The 21,302-nt window shown below is 37.7% G+C and overlaps 1 protein-coding gene across 1 annotated transcript in view; it reads left to right on the top strand.

Moving 5' to 3' along the window:
- Positions 1–21,302, top strand: part of SNTG1 (syntrophin gamma 1) — a 310,753-nt gene that overhangs the window by 117,364 nt on the left and 172,087 nt on the right. The window contains exon 14 of the mRNA XM_030303901.1: positions 11,223–11,352. Within this exon, the coding sequence (XP_030159761.1) occupies positions 11,223–11,352 (130 nt within the window). The remainder of the gene's footprint in view (positions 1–11,222; positions 11,353–21,302) is intronic.

Here is a 21,302-nt window from a genome sequence, read left to right as displayed (position 1 = left end):
TTGTGACATGAATTTGTGTGTTCTAATGATGTTGAACTTCTTTTCATGTGCTTCCTTGTCCACAAAATCCTTTCTGGTGAAATTTCTTTTGTCCTTTGACTATATTGTAATTAACTTATTTTTTTACTCTTCAGGTTTGAGAGTTTTATTTATATTCAAGAAGAGAGTTCTTTGTCTCAACACACTAGTTTCTGTATTTTATTCCCTTTATCTTTAAAACATTTTTGGAACAATTATATATTTCTTTTTATTATTTTTGTTTCCTCTATAATATTGACATATATATCTGTGTGTGTGTGTGTGTGTGTGTGTGTATACACATATATATCCTTTTTTGTTTGTTTTAGCTGTTGCCTAAACATTACACCATATATCATAGACCATCAAAGCTACAATAACAAAATACCACAGACTGGGTGACTTATAAACAGCAGAAATTTATTTCTCACGCTGTTCTGGAGGCTGGAAATCCAAGATCAAGTTACCATCATGGTAGAATTCTATGATGAAGGCCCTCTTCCTCATTCAAATATGTCGTCTTCTCTCTGTGTCCACACAAGGTGGAAGGAGCTAGGGATTTCTCTGAAGCTTCTTTTATAAAACACTAATCTCATTCACGAGCGCTCCACTCTCATGGCTTAAGCATCTCCCAAAGGTTCCACCTACCACTGCCATCACATTAGTCATTAAGATTCCAACATGTAAAGTTTGGGCGTGGGGAAGCAGAGGACACAAACCTTCAGACTGTAGTACCATACACGCATGGTTATTGGAGTTTAATACCATTTACTAATTTTCTTTCTTAAGAAAATGTTAAAAACTTAGAACACTTTAACTCCTTTTTTCCTTCCCTATCGATGGACATATTTCTGATATGATTTTAATTATACATGTATTTTAAATTACTCAAGATATTATATTATTATTTTCATGTAACTCTTCAAATGCATCCTACTTTTAATCTTCCTGTTTTTATTTGTTTCTTCTTTTGGTTTTATTTTTCTTCTGCTTTAACAACTCTCTTAATATTTCTATTAATGATATATATATATATATATTTAATACATGTGTTTTGTTTTGTTTTTGCTTTAAAAAAATTATACACTTACATGATGTGGAATCACTTAGCTAAACAATTTATGAGAAAAAATAACTTGTTTGGATGAGTCCAGATGACTCACTACGTTTTTATTTTTATGGTGCCACAATACATCAGCTGCTTTTAGCAATTGAATTAATTACACTCAATAAATATTACAGTAATAAGCAGTTATAAACATAGCACTATTCAGAGTGGATTGCACAGCAATTCAGATTCAAGAGCTAATTTATTGTTCATTCATTCACTCAATAAATATTGATTTAATGTCTGTAAGAGGAGGTGTTGTGTTTGCTTCTTTCCCTGAAGGAGCTCACAGGCCAGTGGCAATTTCAAGAGTGAGGAGAAAAAAAAAAGGATAAATTACTGGCCAATGATGACAAATATAGGAAATTATTTATCTTGGTTCAAAACCTGGGATGTTATTTGTAGGTTGGTTTTGCCAAGGCCCATAATTTTAACTTCAGTGATAAAACACCTCTCATATTTAATTGCAACAAAGTTGTGTCACTGTCATCTACTACTGTGTAGGCATGAATTAAAACGTCACAATGGTTTTATCAGTGATAGAACAGTTTATGTTCATCTATGGTAATGACCCTGATTTAGAAATATATATATCAGATTTCAATTCTGAAGTGTCATAATGTTGCAGAAAATTGTAATGTTGGGGTATTAGAATGGGAAGTAGAGGTTGTGGGAATTTTGTCTATTTTTAATTATGCTTAATTTTCCTTATATGAGAAAATTGAATATATTGAGTATATAATTTTATATGTATATTATGTACTATATATATTTGAATTTTAGAAAAATAGTATTTATCTCCATGTATCATTCAGTGCTTAGTATGCTTTATGGCTCAAAAGCACTCAATAAATGCTTATTAAATTCGTTTTAATGAGGAGGAATTCCATCTCTCTGTTTTTGAGCAGGACTATCATCTACTGCATGCTTTTCAAACAGTATGGAAATCAATAGCAGTGAAATAAAGTCTCTCGATTTACATGGTTACATTTAGAAATTCCAATGGGTTTCTAAATGGATTCCAGCAGAATCACTCTTGCCTTTCTGAGAGTGCTCAGCCTTTTTCTTCTGAGGTGAGGATATTTGAGTTGGTGCCATTTTTTTTTTTTAGGCATCTACATATGAAGTTTAGTATCCAAGCAGAGAACAAGGATGGGGATTGTGAGAACTTTCGTTCACCATGCAAGAGTCTTATCAAATGAATTGTAATGATAAGGACAAATATGAATGTAGCTCAAGTCTACACTCAGTTCATGATTGCTCATTGAAGGTTGGGACTTTCTAGGAATGTATAGTTTAGGGGATCTCAGGAGGAAGCAGAACAGGTGATTGCATAAAATAGAAAAGATAAATAGTGGGAAGAAGAGGCCTAACTATAATACTATAAAAACAGAATATATTGTAAACAGGGTTTTAAGGTGAAGAGAGTGTTGGTTGTACCAACTACAGAAAAGAAATACTGAAAGGACTCAAAAAGTGATTAATTTTGGAGTGACATAGGCTGGAATCATTTCTGGAGTGAATTGGATTGAAAAATAGTTGGTTATAAGAAGAATATTGACAGTAAAGAAAGGGAAACAGTGTAAAGGGTATGCTAACATGATGAAGGGGGAAAGAGGGACATGAAATTCAAGGCACATCATGGTCAAGTCATGGTTACTGACTGAGGAGAAGGAGTCAATACCAGAGAGGCTAGAAGTGAAATAGCTCCATTTGGGTGTATCATTACCCTTCCTATTCCATTGTTCTCCTGTTACATGGGGTCCCATACACATGGATCCAGTGTGACTGAACTGCTTGACTCTTCCATTTTCACGGATAGGCCAACAGGTCTACAAGGACTGTGCTTCATGTAAACCAGGAACAACCTATGATTTTCAAAAAATGATTAACATTAAGATCTTACTTGATTTCACCTGTCCATGAGCCATACAAGTATCCCTTTGTCTAGCACAATCTTCATATATACTCCACTTCCTCACCCTTGGTTTACAAACTGGCCCCCTTACATGAAGGGCAAGGAAAGACCTAAGAAAGAGGAAGACCACTCCAAATTGGTGGCTGGCAGGTTTAATAAGAAAAGGAACTTACTTATGAGGTTTGTCTTGGGTGGCTGCAAAATGAATAGATCTCTGCACCCACCCAACAGAATCTTAAAGTTGATATGCAGGCTTTAATTGAGTTCAGTCATGCATACCATCCAGATGGTTTCAACAACACCTTACTTTCTCAAGGCGATATCCCTGGAACAGTTCTCACTGAGAGAATGGTGGGCAGAACGTACATTCCTAGGACAAGGCAGGGGGTAAGGAGCCTTCGATAGCCTGGGTCTAGCTTGTGTGTCAACTGGCAATCTTGTGCGCTCCATAACCCCTTCTAATACCTCTTCCTACAAAATTGTCCTGTGGGGTTAAGGGAGAAAGTGCAATAACTTCTTCAAGACATATAACTCTCTTGGGGAGCCTGGGTGGTTTAGTCTGGTGAGTGTCCGACTCTTGATTATGACTCAGGTCATGATCCCAGGGTCATGGGGTAGAGCCCCATGTCGGGTTCTGTGCTGAGTGTGCATCCTGCTTTAGATTCTCTCTCTCTCAAAGAAAAAAATATAATAAAAATAATAAATAAGTAAATAAATAAATAAATAAATAATAAAATGGATAAGGTGTTTAAAAAAATGATAGATAACTCTCTCTCTCTCTCTCTGGAAAAGCTAAAACTTCTTTTGGATGACTCTGGACCAACTTTGCATAGTTTTTTCAGCCTAGGGAAAGTTATCTTGTCGTATATTCCCTACTTATTTCATTTCTCACGTTTATGACATACTTATTGATACTTCAATGATACAAACCTAACAATTACATTTTAACATTTTCTATAACCAGAGAAGGATAGAGTCCCAGTGAACTTGAGTATCTCTAGAAAATTGAAAAAATGAATAAGCAATAACCCTTAAAAGAGTATATCCCAGTAAGTTTTAGGTGTAGATGAAAGATTTCTGATTGATAAAATTAAAAAAAAAAAAGATATATTTCCCAAACCCTTAAAATTTTAACAAAAGGTACCAGATATATTCAAGAGTTGGAACTCAAGAGTATCTTTTCGGAATGACATAAAGAAAGGCAGGATTCACAAACTGAAGAAAGACAAACTATGGGGGAGATGTTACAAGGAACAGGATTGTCCAGTTGTGTGAGATAAATAAGATGAGATGACTGCTACATAAGCCAGAGAATCTGCAATGTATATAATGCAGTGAGGGTAGAAAGATAGCAAAGTAGGTCAGAGGTACTAAGGGTCCTGATAACCAAACCAATTGCATCGAGACTCCTTTGCACAAATTATTAACTTCTCCAGGGATGTCTGACACATTAGGAAGAAAAAGCTTTACATTTAGTTACATTGAAGTTATTGAGTGCTGGTAATTCATAAGGTAGAACAGCTGGAGGAAAACAGCAGGAATTTCTGGGACGGGGAAAAACACAATTGATATGGATGAACAGAGAACTCAGTCTGGGGAGGAATACAAATATATGCTGAATGGATTTATGGACAAATACAATTGGAAGGGTTAAAAAAGATGAAAAAGAATAAGATAATTAAGTGGTGATGGAAAGGAAAAGATTATAGTCAAAGAACAAAAAATGTCAGGATTTATGTCTGGCATTGTAACTGTCTTGAATGACAACCATATCTTAAGTTATCAAAAGCAATGGATTGCTAAAATAAAGAAAAGAAAAGAAAAGATAGATTAGGAAGAAAAAAATAAAACATCTGCTTTGTTTGCAGATGGCATGATAATCTATGTAGAAAATAAAAAAGAATCGACAAAAAATGTGTGTAACTAGTAAGTGATAACAGCAAGTATGAATGAATATACATATATAATATATATTATATGCATATGAATCTATACGAGGAAAACTACAAAACTGTGGTGAACAAAATCAAAGGAGAATTAAATCAATGGAGAGATATTCCATGTTCATCTATAGGAAATCTTGATATTGTCAAAAGCCTATTGTTCCTAACTTGATCTTTAGATTCCATGCAATTTCAGTCAAAATCCTAGCAGGTTATTTTGTGATTTTTTTTTTCTTCAAAGAGTCAGAGCCCAGAATAGCCGATGCAATATTCAAGAACAAGAACAGTTAGACAACTGATACTGCCTGACTTCAAGACTTAGCGAAACCTGTTATAATCCAGATGGTGTGGTACTGCAAAATAATAGACAGATAGATCAATGGAACAGAATAGAAGGCCCAGAAATAGACTCCAAGGGACACAGTCAACCGATGTTGACAAAGAAGCAAAGACAACACAATGGAGAACAGAGTCTTTTCAACAACTGGTGTTGCAACAACTGGACACCCATATGCAAAATAATGAATCTAGACAGGGACCTTATACCTTTCCTAAAAATCAACCCAAAAAGGATCAGAGAGCTAAATGTAAAGTATGAAACTACAAAAATTTGGGAAGGTAACAGAGGCAAGAACCTGGATAAACTTGGGTGCGGTGATGATTTTTAGATGCAACGCTGAAAGCATGGCCTGTGAAAGAAAGAATTGATAAGCTAGACTCCATTAAAATTAGTAATTTATGTCTACAAAAGATAATGTCAGTAGAATGAGAAGAGAAGCTATGGACTGGGAGAAAATATTTGCAAAAGACAAAAGATTGTTACACAGAAACGAAAGAAAGGAAGAAGAAAGAAAGAAAGAAAGGAGAGAGGGAGGGAGAAGGAAGGAAGGAAGGAAGGAAGGAAGGAAGGAAGGAAGGAGGAAGGAAGAAAAATGCAGCTCTTAAAACTCAACAATAAGAAAACAAACAACCCCACTAAAAAAGTAGGCCAAAAACGTTAACAGACACCTCACCACAGAAAATATGCAAAGGGAAAGTAAAGGCATGAAAAGATACCCCACATCATATGTTATTGGGGAAATGCAAATTAAAACAACAATGTGATGCCAGCATACCCATCAAAATGACCAGAACCCAAGACAGTGACAACACTAAATGCTAAGGAGGATGTGGGACTCTAGGAACTGATTCACTGCTGGTGGGAACTCACTATGGTCCAGCCGCTTCGGAAGTCATCCGGCAGTTTCTTACAAAACGAAACATAATTCTTACCATGCGATCCAATAATCATATTTCTTGGTACTTGGATATTTCATATCCATATTTCTCCTCCATTTCTTGGAGACAAAACTTATGTCCATACAAAAACCTGCACACAGGTGTTTATAGAAGATTTATTCATAATTCCAAAACTTGGAAGCAAGATATCCTTCAGGTGGATGGATATATAAGCTATATATTCCTGATAATGGAATATTATTCAGAACTAAAAGGAAATGGACTATCAAGTCACGAAAAGACATGAGAGTGCCATAAATGCATATTACTAAATGAAATAGTCAATCTGAAATGCCTACATGCTGTGTGATTCCAACCATATGACAGACATTCTAGAAAAGGTAAAACTATGGAGACAGTAAAAAGACTAACGGTTGCTGGGGTAGGGGTGTGAGAGGCAGATAGGGGAAGAAATTAAGAAGCTGAGCAGAGAGGATATTTAATGCAGTGAAAATACTCTGTATGATGTTATTATGAATGGATACATGCCATCATACCTTTGTCCAAACACACAGAATGCAGATCCAAGAGTGAACCCTAATGTAAAATATGGACTTTGGGTACTAACGATGTGTCACTCGAGGTTCATCAACTGTAGCAAATGTAGCATCTAGTTGAGGGATGTTGATATTGGGCAGGGAATATATGGGAAATCTCTGTACTTTCCCCTACGTTTGGCTGTGAACCTAAAACTGCTCTTTAAAAAAGTCTTAAAAATGCAAGAGATGAGGGACAAATGTTCTATCTTTATTTTACACCCAGAGAAATTAGAGGTCAGAACGTTACATAGAATTAAGTGATTTGCAATAACTTTGCAGGTAATAAATGGAGCGAGACAACAGAAGAGTTTTTTAGACAAGAGGAATACTGGGGAGGGGACGACATAGTTGCATAAAATTGCAGGGCTTGTTTAGGTAATGATGAGTTATTGTGTTTCAAATCATGAAACGAATTGGCTATCTAAACCTTGGAAAATAGGTAACAAAATGGTTTGGGAGAGTTCCTCATGTATTTCCCCCAAAAGTTAAGGTTTTGAACCTGAACAATAAAAGCCCTGATGAGGCATTCAACCAAGGTAGCATGCCCAGAGCAGAAATAATCCTGAACTTGGTGAATGTGAATTGAACTCAACAAGAAATAGAACAAATTGATGTAATCACTAACTTAAGTGCTTTTAATTTTTTTTTCCTTTCCTTTACCACCCCCCCCCCCAAATAATTAAGTACCAAATCAAGTAAATGGCCTCTTTTCAACACAGTCTGAGTCAATGTTCTCTCCTGGTGTACAAAAACCACTCTCTGGAAGCAGATTCGTATCATTGTTCACCCTGAGTATTGCAATGCCCTCCTACATCCCTCTTGGCTTTATTATCATCTTTTCCCATCTTCTTAACCACCACAGAGAGATCTATACAAACAGGAGCTTTCCTTCCAATCCTTGAGTGTTTCCATTGGCTCCCCCTGACTTTTCAGGATTAGGTAGAAATGCTTTGCAAAGCTCTTAATGATCAGGCTTTACTTTATGGCCAACTACATGACCTGTCGCTTCTCCATATGCACTTCGTCCAAACCAAACAGCCCACGTTTCTCTCAACATGTCCCTATTTGCTTTTGGATGAACTATCTCCTATCTGAATGCTTTCCCTTCTCTTGTGCATCGAAACCCTTCGACCAGTGAGATCCAAAACTCTGAAGTAATTTTGATTCTCTCTTCCTCAAATTCCATTTTTAAAAAAGTGTCACGGTCTTTCTAATGCCTTTATAAAGCCCTTGAGCTAATTGCTTTCTTTTTCACTCTGATGAGCACTTTATTTCAGTTCCATATCATATCCCTCTTTAGCAGTCTTAATACTGGTCGCCCTCTATAGAAAGTCGGATAGTTGCCCTCTGGGAACTCTGAGCCCCCTGCCCTGCATACATAACCCTCCTGTTCTCAACCTGCCTGCTTTTCCATGCTGATCCGCCGTCTTCCTCATGGATGTGTCTATCCAGCCACTCCACACTGCTGTATTTCGGTGTCTGTGGTTCTCAGTCTTTGTGCTTTGAAGTGCCTTCTGTCTCTGTTTTCTCCTGTTCCCTCCTCACAAATTTAACGTCTTCCTACATATGCCTTCATGAGGTAGATTCACCAGTGCGTCAAAATGTGAACTATTAACAGTGTTAATCAGACATGTGTGTAAATTTATATGCACATAAGTTATATTGAGAATTATGTACGAACTTTGTAGTCAGCAGAATATTGTTCACACGAAGGGAAACTAAGCTTGTATTTTTAAAAAACGCATTGAAATTCAGCACAGTTTGAGAATAATTTTCATTGCCAGAGCAATGACCCAGAATCCTTAGAAAAATATAAAACTGTTGAGCAGAGAGCGGAAAGTTAATCTGAATTTGAAACTTCAGGTTATCTAACCCTAATATTGTACCTGGTTTTTCAGCACGTGTGTGTTGTGCACGCATGTGGGTATACTAAGAATCATAATTCTGTCTGGGTACCCTCAAGACTGCTACAAATACTGTTCAAGTTTAATGACTCACAATACCAAATAAGCGGTTAATGCAGTCTATTGATTTCAAAATGTATACCATCAAATAAGATGAAGCAAAAAAGCTTTTTTCCTCCTGATGATCTCTAGTCAAAGAAATGCATTCTCTAAAAGCTAAAAATAAAAGGCAAAAGCACTACAGTTCTTCCTAAGTGCTTGATGTTAAGTCCACTAAACATTCTCAAATATTGCAGTCGGGACCACATATTAATGGATTATTCACAGGAAAATTATTCACGGAGCTTCAGTGATACATGAAAGTTATCTGGATCTCACCAGTTACTCCATAAATACTTGCTAAACCTGTAAAGTACATGATTCTCATTTTCTTCTAGAGGAAATTGTATCACAACTAAGTGAACTAATTTGTCAATACTCTCATTATTTCAATAACGGGCAGAAATATGACCCAGACTATAATTTTATGATCAGCCTATTTTGGAAGAGGTCATACATAAGCAAAGAAACTATTCAAGTACTTCACTTAAATGCATGAAAGGGTTCCCATCAAATCACTCTGAAAAGTTGAAACAGAACGTAAAAAGTGACATATATGTTAACATATAAGCCTGGATTTATAAAAGATTAGGCCCTCAGAACTATTCTTTCTAGGGACTATGTAACATATGATTACAGAAATTGCAGATTTGATCGAAGTGTATTAACTTTAATCAGCTAAAAATATCAAAAGCCGCCATGATTCATTTAAAGCAGAGAGGACAAATATGTTCAGGACATGCTTTAATTTTTAATCAAAGCAATGGTTATGATTGGTTAGCATTGCTCCATAGCAATGGTTAGCATTGCTTTTAATCAAGCAATGGTTATGATAATCAGAGAGCCAAAAGAAACATATATTTCTAAACGCAAATTAGTTCCCATTTTCCATGGATGGTGGAGCTTTCTAGATATTTTAAATGTCTTCTTCACTGCAGAATATCAAAATTAAAGCTAAGAAAGACGTGAAGTTATAATATGCTGTTCATGCTGTGCATATTTTTTCTTGTCACAAATTCAAAAGAACATTACTTCAATGAGGCAGACAATAGTTGTACTTTCTGAAGTCTTTTCATGTATTTTTAAGAGAAAACAAAACAAAAGAAAAGCATACTTGAACCCTTCCCTGTTCCAGTTGAAAGTGCTTGGTCAAGGGTATCAGAGCAGATTTCTCTAAAAGTGTCAGTGATTTGGATGCAGAGGGCCTTAGAAGTGAAGGCTTTAGCTTGCGCCCAGTTCCCAGATACGGACTGGTGTCATGGGAAGAAAAGGTGACACAGGTACTGAATTGAGCCAGATCTATGCTCTGTGGAGTGTCCTTTCTTTGTTTAGGAAAGTCAATCCTGCCTACCACCCACAGATGCCTAGTTACAAAACGCAGAAAACAGAAAAGGTACCTATATGCATTTATTAATTTACAAGGCCTTTGAATGCTGAACTACAGACCTTTTCTATTTCTTCATAATTGGCTGAGATTTAAATATAGTTTGTGCATTTCCCAAAGGGTATCATGTTGCACCACACACTAATTCTCAAGCCCAAGCCATTTGGCTAGCTTCCATTCATTTTGAAATTTTTATCAACTCCTGTCCATTAAGCTCATATCTAAATATGCAAGGACTTGATACAGAGAAAAAACAATCATTAAAGCTGTAGGGAGCCACTCTGAACTCTATAGGACTTTGGTGAACAATTTAGGATGGCATCATTTAATTTCCTCTAACAACAGCAATGACAACACATCAACAAAAAAGCCCTAAGGATATTTATACTGGCCTTTGGATTTTAAAGAAAAGTTTGGTTGTTATCAAAATGTATGACATGCACATAAATTCAGAGAAAATGTACACCTGAGGTGAAGCTATGAACATCTTGTCCAAATCATCTTTGAGAAGAAAAAACGGAGACTGAACATGATTTACAACCTAGCAAAATTCTGCAGCTCGTGACGTCAGGTGATTTTTATATATGGTGTTTCATATCTGTGTGTCTTTTTTTTTTTTGATCTTTCCATTGTAAATCAGGAAATGCATTGAAAGATGTGAAGAGGAGAGGCTGTCAGCCAAAGTAATAAATAAACGTCCATGTATATTTTTATGGTAAACTGGGAAAAGAATCCTTCTGACATGTCTTAGCTATGCTTCCATTTATATAACATCCATTTTACGACTCAAGTTTTTTTCTGAATGCATCTGAGTCTCAAGATAACTTTCTACTAATTCAAAATATGTCATCTGGGTTCATAGTTGGTGCTCCATTTAAACTCAGAGATATTTATAAAGAGAAATACGCAAATACGGATTTGAAGCTCTATTTGTATTGTGGAAGAGAAGACCTTTCCACAGATTCTATTTCGAGTTGCAAACAGATAAATGAGACGATGTTTTGATCTGATTTGTTCTGATATGTCTGCAGGCAAAATGCTTTTCAAGTCATTGCTGTGGACGGGGTCTGCAGTGGGATTATTCAGTGCCTCTCTGCTGAAGACTGTATTGACTGGCTACAAGCAATAGCAACCAATATTTCAAACCTCACAAAGCACAATGTAAGTAGCAATTCGAGGAATATCTGGCCATAGAGTTTCTCAACTGTGGTAAATTTCTCCAGTATATATGTAACTTTACAGCAACTCCTTGGTGTTTAAGAGTGAGCCACGTTATATCCCTCCTGAAAGCTATTCTGTGATACTTATTTGAAGAAAATCACTTTATCTTGAGAGTTTTAGCTCAATATATCAGTTCGAGAATACCTTCACATTCAAGTTTTCATTCCCAAACACTATAAACATCAACGTGAGTTAAGTAAGTGAAAATATTTAGCATTCAATCACTAAACACTTGTATATGTAAGTAAAAGTATTCTGAACTAAAGCCGTGCTGAATTTCGAGACAGCATTATTGAGTTTCCTTTAGTGATTTTATAACTGCAGCTGGAACTGTTTGAAGGGGAGGGTGCAAGACTCAGCATGGAGACTGAAGGTCCCTCCTGGGATGATTCTGGCACAGAAATGGTCAGAGGATGCATTCCGGGATCCAGCAAACTCCCCCGTTAGTGCTGTGTCTATATTACCAAGAATGGCTTCTCCACCTTTTTCTCTGTTTTTCTATTCCAACTTTTCTTCCCCCATTCTGATCTCTTCCTGATCTCTATCTTCTCATCACTATTCTTTCATGACCTAATCGATCGTTTCCCCCCCTTACTTCTAGCAGTATTGTCTATCAAAACATGCAAAACTGTAAACGTCACTTCATTGAGTACTGATGCAGGTCATTAAAGATTATTCGATCTGATGCAAGATTATTCTGTTGCAAAACCAATACCGGTTATCATCCAAACTTTTGTCTTTGTATGCTCCTCGGAACACAACTCCTCTATGCCGTGTTAGTCCGAAGGAAGATTCAGAGGCCAACCATGTAAATGGTCAAGCAAGAATATGTAACCCTTTCTCAAACTCACAGACATACAAAACTCTCCTCACACAAGTGACCCTGCAGACCCAAGTATCTTTGCAGAGATTTTGCTTTCAAATCTAGGCAGGAGCGTGGCCATGCACGTGTCTCCTGGGGGCACGTTGAAGGGATTATCTGGGAGGGACACGGATAGGGATGGGACACTTGGGTGTTCAGCCTTTCCTTGCAGTGCCAAATGGTTTTCAGATGGCTGTCCACTTCGCCCCTTTCACTCTGTGGTTTCAGGTCTCTTTCTACAGATCACCTCAGCACTCCATGTCATTCTGTCTTTTGAAATTTTGGTTACTTGGTATGTGTGAAAATGAGGTCTCATTGTGGTGTTAATGAAAGGAGAGGATTTTGTTTTTTTCTTTTTTTTTTCTTTTATGGTGCCTGAATGGGAGCAAATACACCAAGCCTTACTCTGGGACATCACTCAGCAGGGAGACCTGTTCTGGGCATATCTGGCTTGAGCAGGAGTGACCCCCCCCCCCACAATACCCTGTCTTTGCCAATCTGTTGATTTCATCATATCTAAATTGCAGAAGATGACAAGAGATTTCAGACTGGCAAAAAAAAAAAAATGCAGTGCTTCTCTAAGGATTATGCCTCTCCTCCTCTCTTACATTGTTTTTTTTTAGGAATGTTTTTAGGGATAAAGTGCTATGAAGTACAGACTTTGTATTTCATTACATGCAGTCATTAGAGTGCCTAAAAATGAGCCAAGATCCTACGTTTATGAGAACAAAGTATTTTTGAAAGAACAGAACGTTAAATTTTAAATCCAAAGTGTTTCTCTTCCTAGATCCAAATTTGCAATGACCCCAAATCCTAGGAACATTCTCAAGAAAACTGTTTCTTTGGAATGTTAAGTTTAGTTAGCCTGCTGTGACCCAGAAGACAAGCATATGAAAAGAAAGGGAAGATGCAAATGTGTCTGTTCTCTGTTGGCATAGAGAAGAACAAACCAGATTTTGCTGCATGTTTTTCACCCTCCTGAGAAGTACTTGCCATGACAGGTGACTTTCTTACCCTATGCTGAGAGGTCCACGTGTCTAGTATGATAATGTCGCTGTGGTAAAATAATCTAGTTGTTCTTACACATCCTTGTGACTACTGTGTGTCCTTTTGCTCTTGTAGTCAGTACTCGTGCAAAAGTACTAATATCGCAATGAACTCTCGTGTATCTGTAATGCAACATACATGCAGGAAGGTCATTAGGCATAACAATCATATGTGAAAGTTAGGTTGACTTCCGTGAAACACAATGGCTGCCCTGATGATACAACTGATCTCATTGGTTCCTATGAAGAAAGAAATGGTACAGATTGAGAAGAGCTCGAAAAGCTTTGTGTAGCCTAGTTGGATCATTCTAATTCTCTTAATTTTTTATTCTAGGAAAGATAGAAATAGTCCCTTGCAGAATGATGTAGAAGTATTTTGTTTCTGTCTCTGCAAATACTTCAAGGGTGTGTGAGCTTATGTAAGTGAAATTCTGGATAGTTTATCTGCTATTAATAGACGCACAAAGGTAAACACGGAGATAGATTACCTCAGGGAGTTTCATTCAGGAGATTAGGCTGCATAAACGTAAAGTTGAAAAACAAAAAAGACCAACTGGAAAATGCATATAAAATGTTAAGTTAAAATGTAAAAGCAAAAGTCATGCTACTGAAAGGATATAAAAATATACGTCCTCAAAATGATTAGAAGGAAAAAAGAGAAGTATTAAAATCTCATTATAGAAACTTTTTAATAATGAATCATATTTCAGTAATTGGACTAACTGGAGAATATATGTAGGAGAAGTTTAGAGGAAAGAAACAAACACACAAAAAACTCTCTACTGGAATTATTACAGCACTGTGCTAACCACTTGCTAATTCTTTGGTTACCGATTTCCAGCAGTAATAATTGTTAAATGATGGGGAGACGTTCATACCTGCTTTATGTGGAAATTCCATTGTGTTTGCTGTCTGAAAGCATTTTTTGTTTCAGAAGGTCATTGAATATAATAGTTCAAAATATGTAGGCAAACACTTTCTATTTCAATTTAGCGCTATTCAAGGTGACTCCAAAATATTTACAGTGCATTTAGCAAATGGTATACAGTAGAAGATGCTTCAGGGACCTGCCTTAAATCTGTGCTCCCACAGAAGCCCATTCATTCTACTTAACTTTTATGCTCACACATTGGAAAAGAAGGAATGGCAGAGGCTACGGTTTACTGGGTTCGGTTCCAGCAAGGCCTAAACCAGCTCTCTCGGGGCATTTGCTGTTATTTTGGGTAAAGCAGACTTGAACAGATTTGTAAACTTTAAATTCCTGAAATTGTGAAAAACCGTACTTGCTCCACGTTAATACTTTTTAAACTTCTTTTTCTCCCTTTTATTATTTTACCAAATACATGATCAAGTGTCTGTACAAAGTTATTAATTTTTATTTCCATGATCCAGCCATATTAAATATGGAAGGTCCTAAAATATGAGGATGTTGTCATGGGGTGAAACTCTTGGGAACCTTGGTCGGGGAAAATGTATTTTGCACGCAGAAGGAATGTGAGTGATTGGGGGCCAACTAGCAGACTTTAAAAGATGACTCCCTATTTTGTCAACGACCTGCCTTATGCAACCCTCTCCCTTGATGCACAGGCTGGATAGTGAGTTGAGAAGCAGGTGCTTCCCTGTCAGAATTTCAGAAGACGTTGCAGTTTCAACCGACCTGATTACAACCTTGTGAGGAACCCAGACAGAGAGGACCCAGCTAGCATCACCTGGATTCCTGACTACAGAAGATACAAGATAGTAAATGTTTTGTTACGTCACTAAGTGTTGGAGTTACACGTTTCATAGCGGTAGGGAATGACACCTGTTTCCTAGAGTAGAGCCACTGTGACAAATAACTACAAACTTGGTAGCTTAAAATGACATAAATTTATTTTCTCACGGTTCTGGAAGTCAGAAGTCCGAAGTCAAAGTGTTATCAGGGCTGCATCTGGAGGTTCTAGAGGAAAACCTCTCCTCTCTTCTTCCAGCTTCAGGTAGCAATCAGCATTTCTTCCCTCCGTGGCTCAGGACCACATCCCTGTAATCTCTGCCTCCATGGTAACACCACCTCTCCCTCTGTGTTTCTGTTCTCCTTCATTCCTTCATGTATATCTTATAAAGACACTAGTCATTGGATTTGGTGTTCACTCAGATAATCCAGGATGATCTCACCCTAAGATCCTTAACTTAATTATATCTACAAGATATCTTTTCTCAAGAGCACCTGGGTGGCTCAGTTGGTTGAGTGACCGATTCTTGATTTTGGCTCGGGTCATGATCCCAGGGTCATGGACTCAAGCCCTGCGTCAGGCTCCATGCTAAGCCTGCTTAAGATTCTCTCCCTCCTTCTGTCCCTCTCCCCCACTAGCGCTCTCTCTCTCTTTTCCTGTCTCTCTCTCAAATAAAATAAAACATCGGTCTATGTGTCTGTTCTTGTGCCAGTACCATACTGTCTTGATGACTACAAGCTTGAAGTCCAGAACTGTGATGCCTCCAGCTTTGGTTTTCTTTTTCAACATTATTTTGTTTATTTGGGGTCTTTTCTGGTTCCATACAAATTTTAGGTTTGTCTGTTCTAGCCCTGTGAAGAATGCTGGTGTTATTTTGATAGGGATTTCATTGAATGTGTAGATTGCTTTGGATAGTATCGACATTTTATCAACATTTGTTCTTCCTATCCATGAACATGGAATATTTTCCCATTTCTTTGTGTCTTCTTAAGCTTTCTATGGTTTTCAGCATACAGATCTTTTACCTCTTTGATTAGGTTCATTCCTAGGTACCCTATGATTTTTGATGCAATTGTAAATGAGATCAATTCCCTGATATCTCTTTCTGCTGCTGCACTATTGGTGTGTTGGAATTCAACCAATTTCTGTACACTGGTTTCATATCTTGAGACTTTGCTGAATTCGTGTATAAGTTCTAGCAGTTTTTTGGTGGAGTCTTTCAGGTTTTCCATGTAGAATAACATGTCATCTGCAAAAAATGAAAGTTTGACTTCTTCCTTGCCAATTCGGATGCCTTTTATTTCTTTTTGTTGCCCGACTGCCACGGCTAGGACTTCCAGCACTATGTTGAACAACAGTGTGAGAGTGGACATCCCTGTCTTGTTCCTGATCTCAGGGGGAAAGCTCTTAGTTTTTTCCTATTGAGGATGATATTAGCTGTGGGCCTTTCATATGTGGCTTTTATGATGTTGAAGTGTGTTCCTTTTATCCTTACTTTCTTGACAGTTTTTATCAACTTGAATTGAAATTAAAAATAATAGTAATACAAGAAAATTTAAAATATTGAAATAAAAAATTAAAAACAGAAGAAACAAACAAAGGATCCTTTTTCTGAATAAAGAGATGTTTATGAGTTACAGGAATTTGATGTGGATATCTTCTTTTTTTTTGTTTTGTTTAGTGGGGAAGGCAGTCATTTTTTGGCATATTGCAAAAACTAATATGGCAGACAAACAACAATTTAGATTCAGACATTATGTTCTGACTTATTTTCCAAGGGAATGTATCTAATATCAGCTGAGTTTTCAAAGTCTTTATTCTGCACTGTGTGAGAATGAGCCTAGAATTTCTTTCAATTCATACATCGAATTAGGGTATCCACTTCTCCCTCCTGTTCCTCTCTAGGCCTGACTCCCAGGGAGTAACTGTCCTTGATCTTCTCAGAAAATCAGAGCTTCACTCAAATTGTAGCCTCCCGCACTGTCTGGCCTTTCCTCATGATGAAATCCTCCTACAGGGCAAAACAGCATGAAAAAGAAGAGAAAACAAATAATAAGGATCCTTCTATAAAGGGGACCCCTCTTTCTAGTTCCTGTATTCTAAATTTTTTTTTTTCAACGTTTATTTATTTTTGGGACAGAGAGAGACAGAGCATGAATGGGGGAGGGGCAGAGAGAGAGGGAGACACAGAATCGGAAACAGGCTCCAGGCTCTGAGCCATCAGCCCAGAGCCTGACGCGGGGCTCGAACTCACGGACCGCAAGATCGTGACCTGGCTGAAGTCGGACGCTTAACCGACTGCGCCACCCAGGCGCCCTAGTTCCTGTATTCTAAAGGGTGGGTTTTCTCTTGGGATTTCCAGGTGCCCCAGCATTAGTAACAAGCAACTGTTTGACAGCCTGGCATCGGAGCAGGCTTCTGACCCAAAAAGAGAAAATGCCATGAGCGCTCTTTCCAGAACCCACGACTTACATGGGGCCTCTGGTCAGAAAGGTTAGCTTTTCCCACAGTTTGGTTGTTCATGGTCTAATGTGTCTTGATCCTCATGTCACCTCTGGAAAATAAAGAAGCAAAACCAAAACAAAGCAAACATGGGAAACCCACTATAATTATATTCGTTATTTAATTTTTACTTCTGTCCCCACTGTCCTTGTTATTTTCTCGTGAAAAACATCTAGGGAATCACCTTTTGTGCTTTGCCCACTGTATTTAGTGATGATCAGTGGGAGACATGAGTTGCAGGGGGCTTTTTTTATTTTTAATTTTTTGTCTAAAACCGGAAGCAATAGTTCATTTTAAAAGAAATAAATGTAAGCAAAAAGGTAATTGAAGGATATGCGAAGTGTACTAAAAGAAAATAATTGTTCCCCTATCTTGACATATCCTGGAAATATCTTTTCAAGGTCCAAGTAAAGGGCACCTGGCTGGCTCAGTCTGTTAAGCACCTGACTCTTGATCTTGGCTCAGGTTACGATCTCATGGTTCATGAGATCAAGCCCCCTTGTCAGTCTCCACGCTGACAGCCCCTAAGCTGCTTGGGATCCTCTCTGTCCCTCTTTCCTTTCCCCTCCCCTGCTCTCTCATGCACACACACTTTCTCTCTCAAAATAAATAACTGTGGGAACGAATAAATAGTAAGGAAGTGATAAGCATGTGAATTTAGATGAACATCGTAAAAACAATATTACTTTTTTCTTGAGGTATTAAGATAAATAAACATAATTAAAATATATCCCAAAGCAATAACATGTATGCCCCAAAGAAGTCAATGTAGTTAATATTAAGCCCGATAGGTCAATAATAGGTGTTTTGTTGGTTAGAGGAAACCCTGACATAATAGGCAGAGTATGTAACTTACAGATTGACCAAGGAACAAATGAGAAAATAATGTTAACACACTGAAAGAACTCCACAGAAAAGAAAAGGAAAGAAAAATAAAATAGGACAAGCTGGACAGGCAGGAAGCACAAAGTAGGACGGTGATTTAAGTCCAAATATATCAAGTATTTACAATGGAGTTAATAGACCAAATTGTCTAGTTGTATGGGAAGATTGTCAACTGGACAACAATAATATCAATAAAAGTAACATTTATGTATTTCTTACAAGAGAAAGTGTAAAATCAAGATATTAGCACAACAAAAATACAAGTATAGAAGAATGCAGTGCAAACAATAATTAAAGATAGGTGCGGCAGCTTTGTTGATATCAGGTAAGGTGAACTTTATGGCAAATACATTACCAAAGATGGAGATGGTTGCTTCCTAATAATAAATATTCAATTCACTCGGTAAAGGAAGTAAAGGCAAGCATTGGTGTCACGTGGAATAAAGAGTAGCTATCATCTGGGATCGAGGAGGAAGAAAAAGTCCAATTCCAGAGCTAGAACCACAAAATAGTTAAGGCATATTTATGACAAAAAGGAAAGAAATATTACAGACTGTGAGATCACAAGAGGAAAGTAACTGATTCATGCAGCTCTTCATCTTAGCCTGGAGAGGGTCATTATCACATTTTCCCATCACACACAGGTAGAAATCTCCCATTAAACCATTCACTGAGCACTGAGTCTGGGAGGCCTCCCCAACAACGCCCCAGGAGTGGAGCACACTGGAGTTATCTGCCTATTAAAACCTATCAGCTTCTCTCACTGCAATTCCTTAAGGCCAAAATAGTTCATCTCAGAGTCTCACTATCCGATATGCATCCCATATGGACCCTTTAAATGTTAACCGCCCCACCAAAAAAACGGGCAAGCATGCATTCACTTTAAATATTCCTAATTTTGGGGGTGCCTGGGTGGCTCAGTCCGTTAAGCGGCCGACTTCAGCTCAGGTCATGATCTCGCGGTCCGTGAGTTCGAGCCCCTCGTCGGGCTCTGTGCTGACGGCTCAGAGCCTGGAGCCTGTTTCGGATTCTGTGTCTCCCTCTCTCTGACCCTCCCCTGTTCATGCTCTGTCTCTCCCTGTCTCAAAAATAAATAAATGTTAAAAAAAAAATTTAAAAATTCCTAATTTTTAATCCTTAAGTTTTAAAAACTAATTGAAAATAAATGAAAAAATATGATTTAGTCTATAACTCAAAACCAGCCCTTAAACTTGTTTTGTTTTATCAGATTTTTACTCTGTGCATCTGTGATGGGCAAATAAGCCCTCTCCGAAATGCCTATGTCCTAATTTCTAGAACCTGTGAGTGCGTTATGTCACATGGCCAAGAAAGTTAAGGTTGTAGTTGGAATTCATTTTGCTAATCAGCTGACCTTCAAACAAATTGAGCACACTGGATGATCTAGATGTGTCCAATGTAATCACTAATGTCTTTAAAAGTGGAAGAAAGCAAAAAGAGAGAATTTTGGAAATGGCAGCCTGAGGAGCTGGTCTGACATTGCTGGCCCTGAAGAGGCAGGAAAGGACCGGAACTTGAAGAAATCCAGGAAGCCAGTAGAAGCTGCCAGAGATGAGGGGATGTTGCCCCTCCAGAGCCTCTAGAAAGGAACACATCCCTGGCAGCACCTTGATTTTATGCCAGTGTGACCTGTTTAGGACCTCCGACCTACAGAACTGTAAGATAAGAGATCAGTGTTTTGTTTTCAAGCCACTAAGTTTGTGGTAATTTGTGACTGCAACAAGAGAAAACTAACGCAGCATCTAGATAAACCCATTACATTTCTTTTCACCTCTTCTAAATTTCATGTTTTAATCTGAAAAGCATACCTCTGGTCTTAACACATTTTGCTTTTTCCAAATAGCTATAAAATGCACTCGTTAAATTCTTAAAACTTTGGAATCGTTATCTGGTTTTAGAATGGCTATGGAGAAGAGGTCCTGGGCATGCTGTCCACCATAGATGATTCCTGTGGACGTCTATTATCTGGCCATACTTCCCTGTCCCTCATAAATCTCTACGTCTCCTAATAGGTGTCTGATAAACAAATGTGTTTTTTTTTTTTTTTTTTGAAATAAACCTTCTTCATCTAACTCACTGAACGACTACCTAAGAGGCAAGAGTAGAAAAGTGCAGTGGACCAGAGAGTCAGGAATAAATAGACTGTAATGCATATATCTGATTGCAAATCAAGGCAAATACATTTGAATACATCTATATTGCCCAACAGCCATTGACTGTCTTATGAACATTTTTACGTGCGGTCCTCAAACCTTCTCGTTAGAAGGGACCGTGGAGATCATCTAGCCCCAGCTCCCACCCAAGTACGAAATATCTCCTGCCACAGTCCCTTCGGAGGACTCTTTCTGGAAATCTTTCAATGACAAGAAAGCCACGGCTTCACAATGTGGCGACCAAATCTTTGACAACTCGGTATCAGGAAACCTTCCTTGGGCTGAATAAAATTCTCTCTCCTGTAGCTTTTATCCATTTGTACTAGGTCTGCCTTGGGAAAGCCACGTAATAATTGAAATTTCTCTTTTACTTGGCAACTCTTCAAATATAAAAGGGCAAGTATTATATGCCACAGGCTGGTTTTTTGTTGTTTTTTTTTTTTTTTTCCAATGGAAATATCACTGGTGCCTTCCTCCCCAGGCTTTCCCATCCTGGTCACTGCCCCTGGACATAGAAACCCTTTAGAATAAGTAGAGTATTAATTACATATTTAAGTTCTCATTACTGACATTACCATGAACTCCAGTTTCTTAAAGTTTCATTATAATCTTGGGCATGTATTTATTGAATTTTCAGCATTCATTTACATGTAATCATATACTGAAAACATTCAATGACATTACATCTTATTATAATGATTGATCAAGGTTT

This window comes from Lynx canadensis, chromosome F2 (genome assembly GCF_007474595.2).
Source record: "Lynx canadensis isolate LIC74 chromosome F2, mLynCan4.pri.v2, whole genome shotgun sequence".
NCBI classification, from domain to species: domain Eukaryota; kingdom Metazoa; phylum Chordata; class Mammalia; order Carnivora; family Felidae; genus Lynx; species Lynx canadensis.
This window is presented reverse-complemented; position numbering and strand designations above follow the sequence as displayed.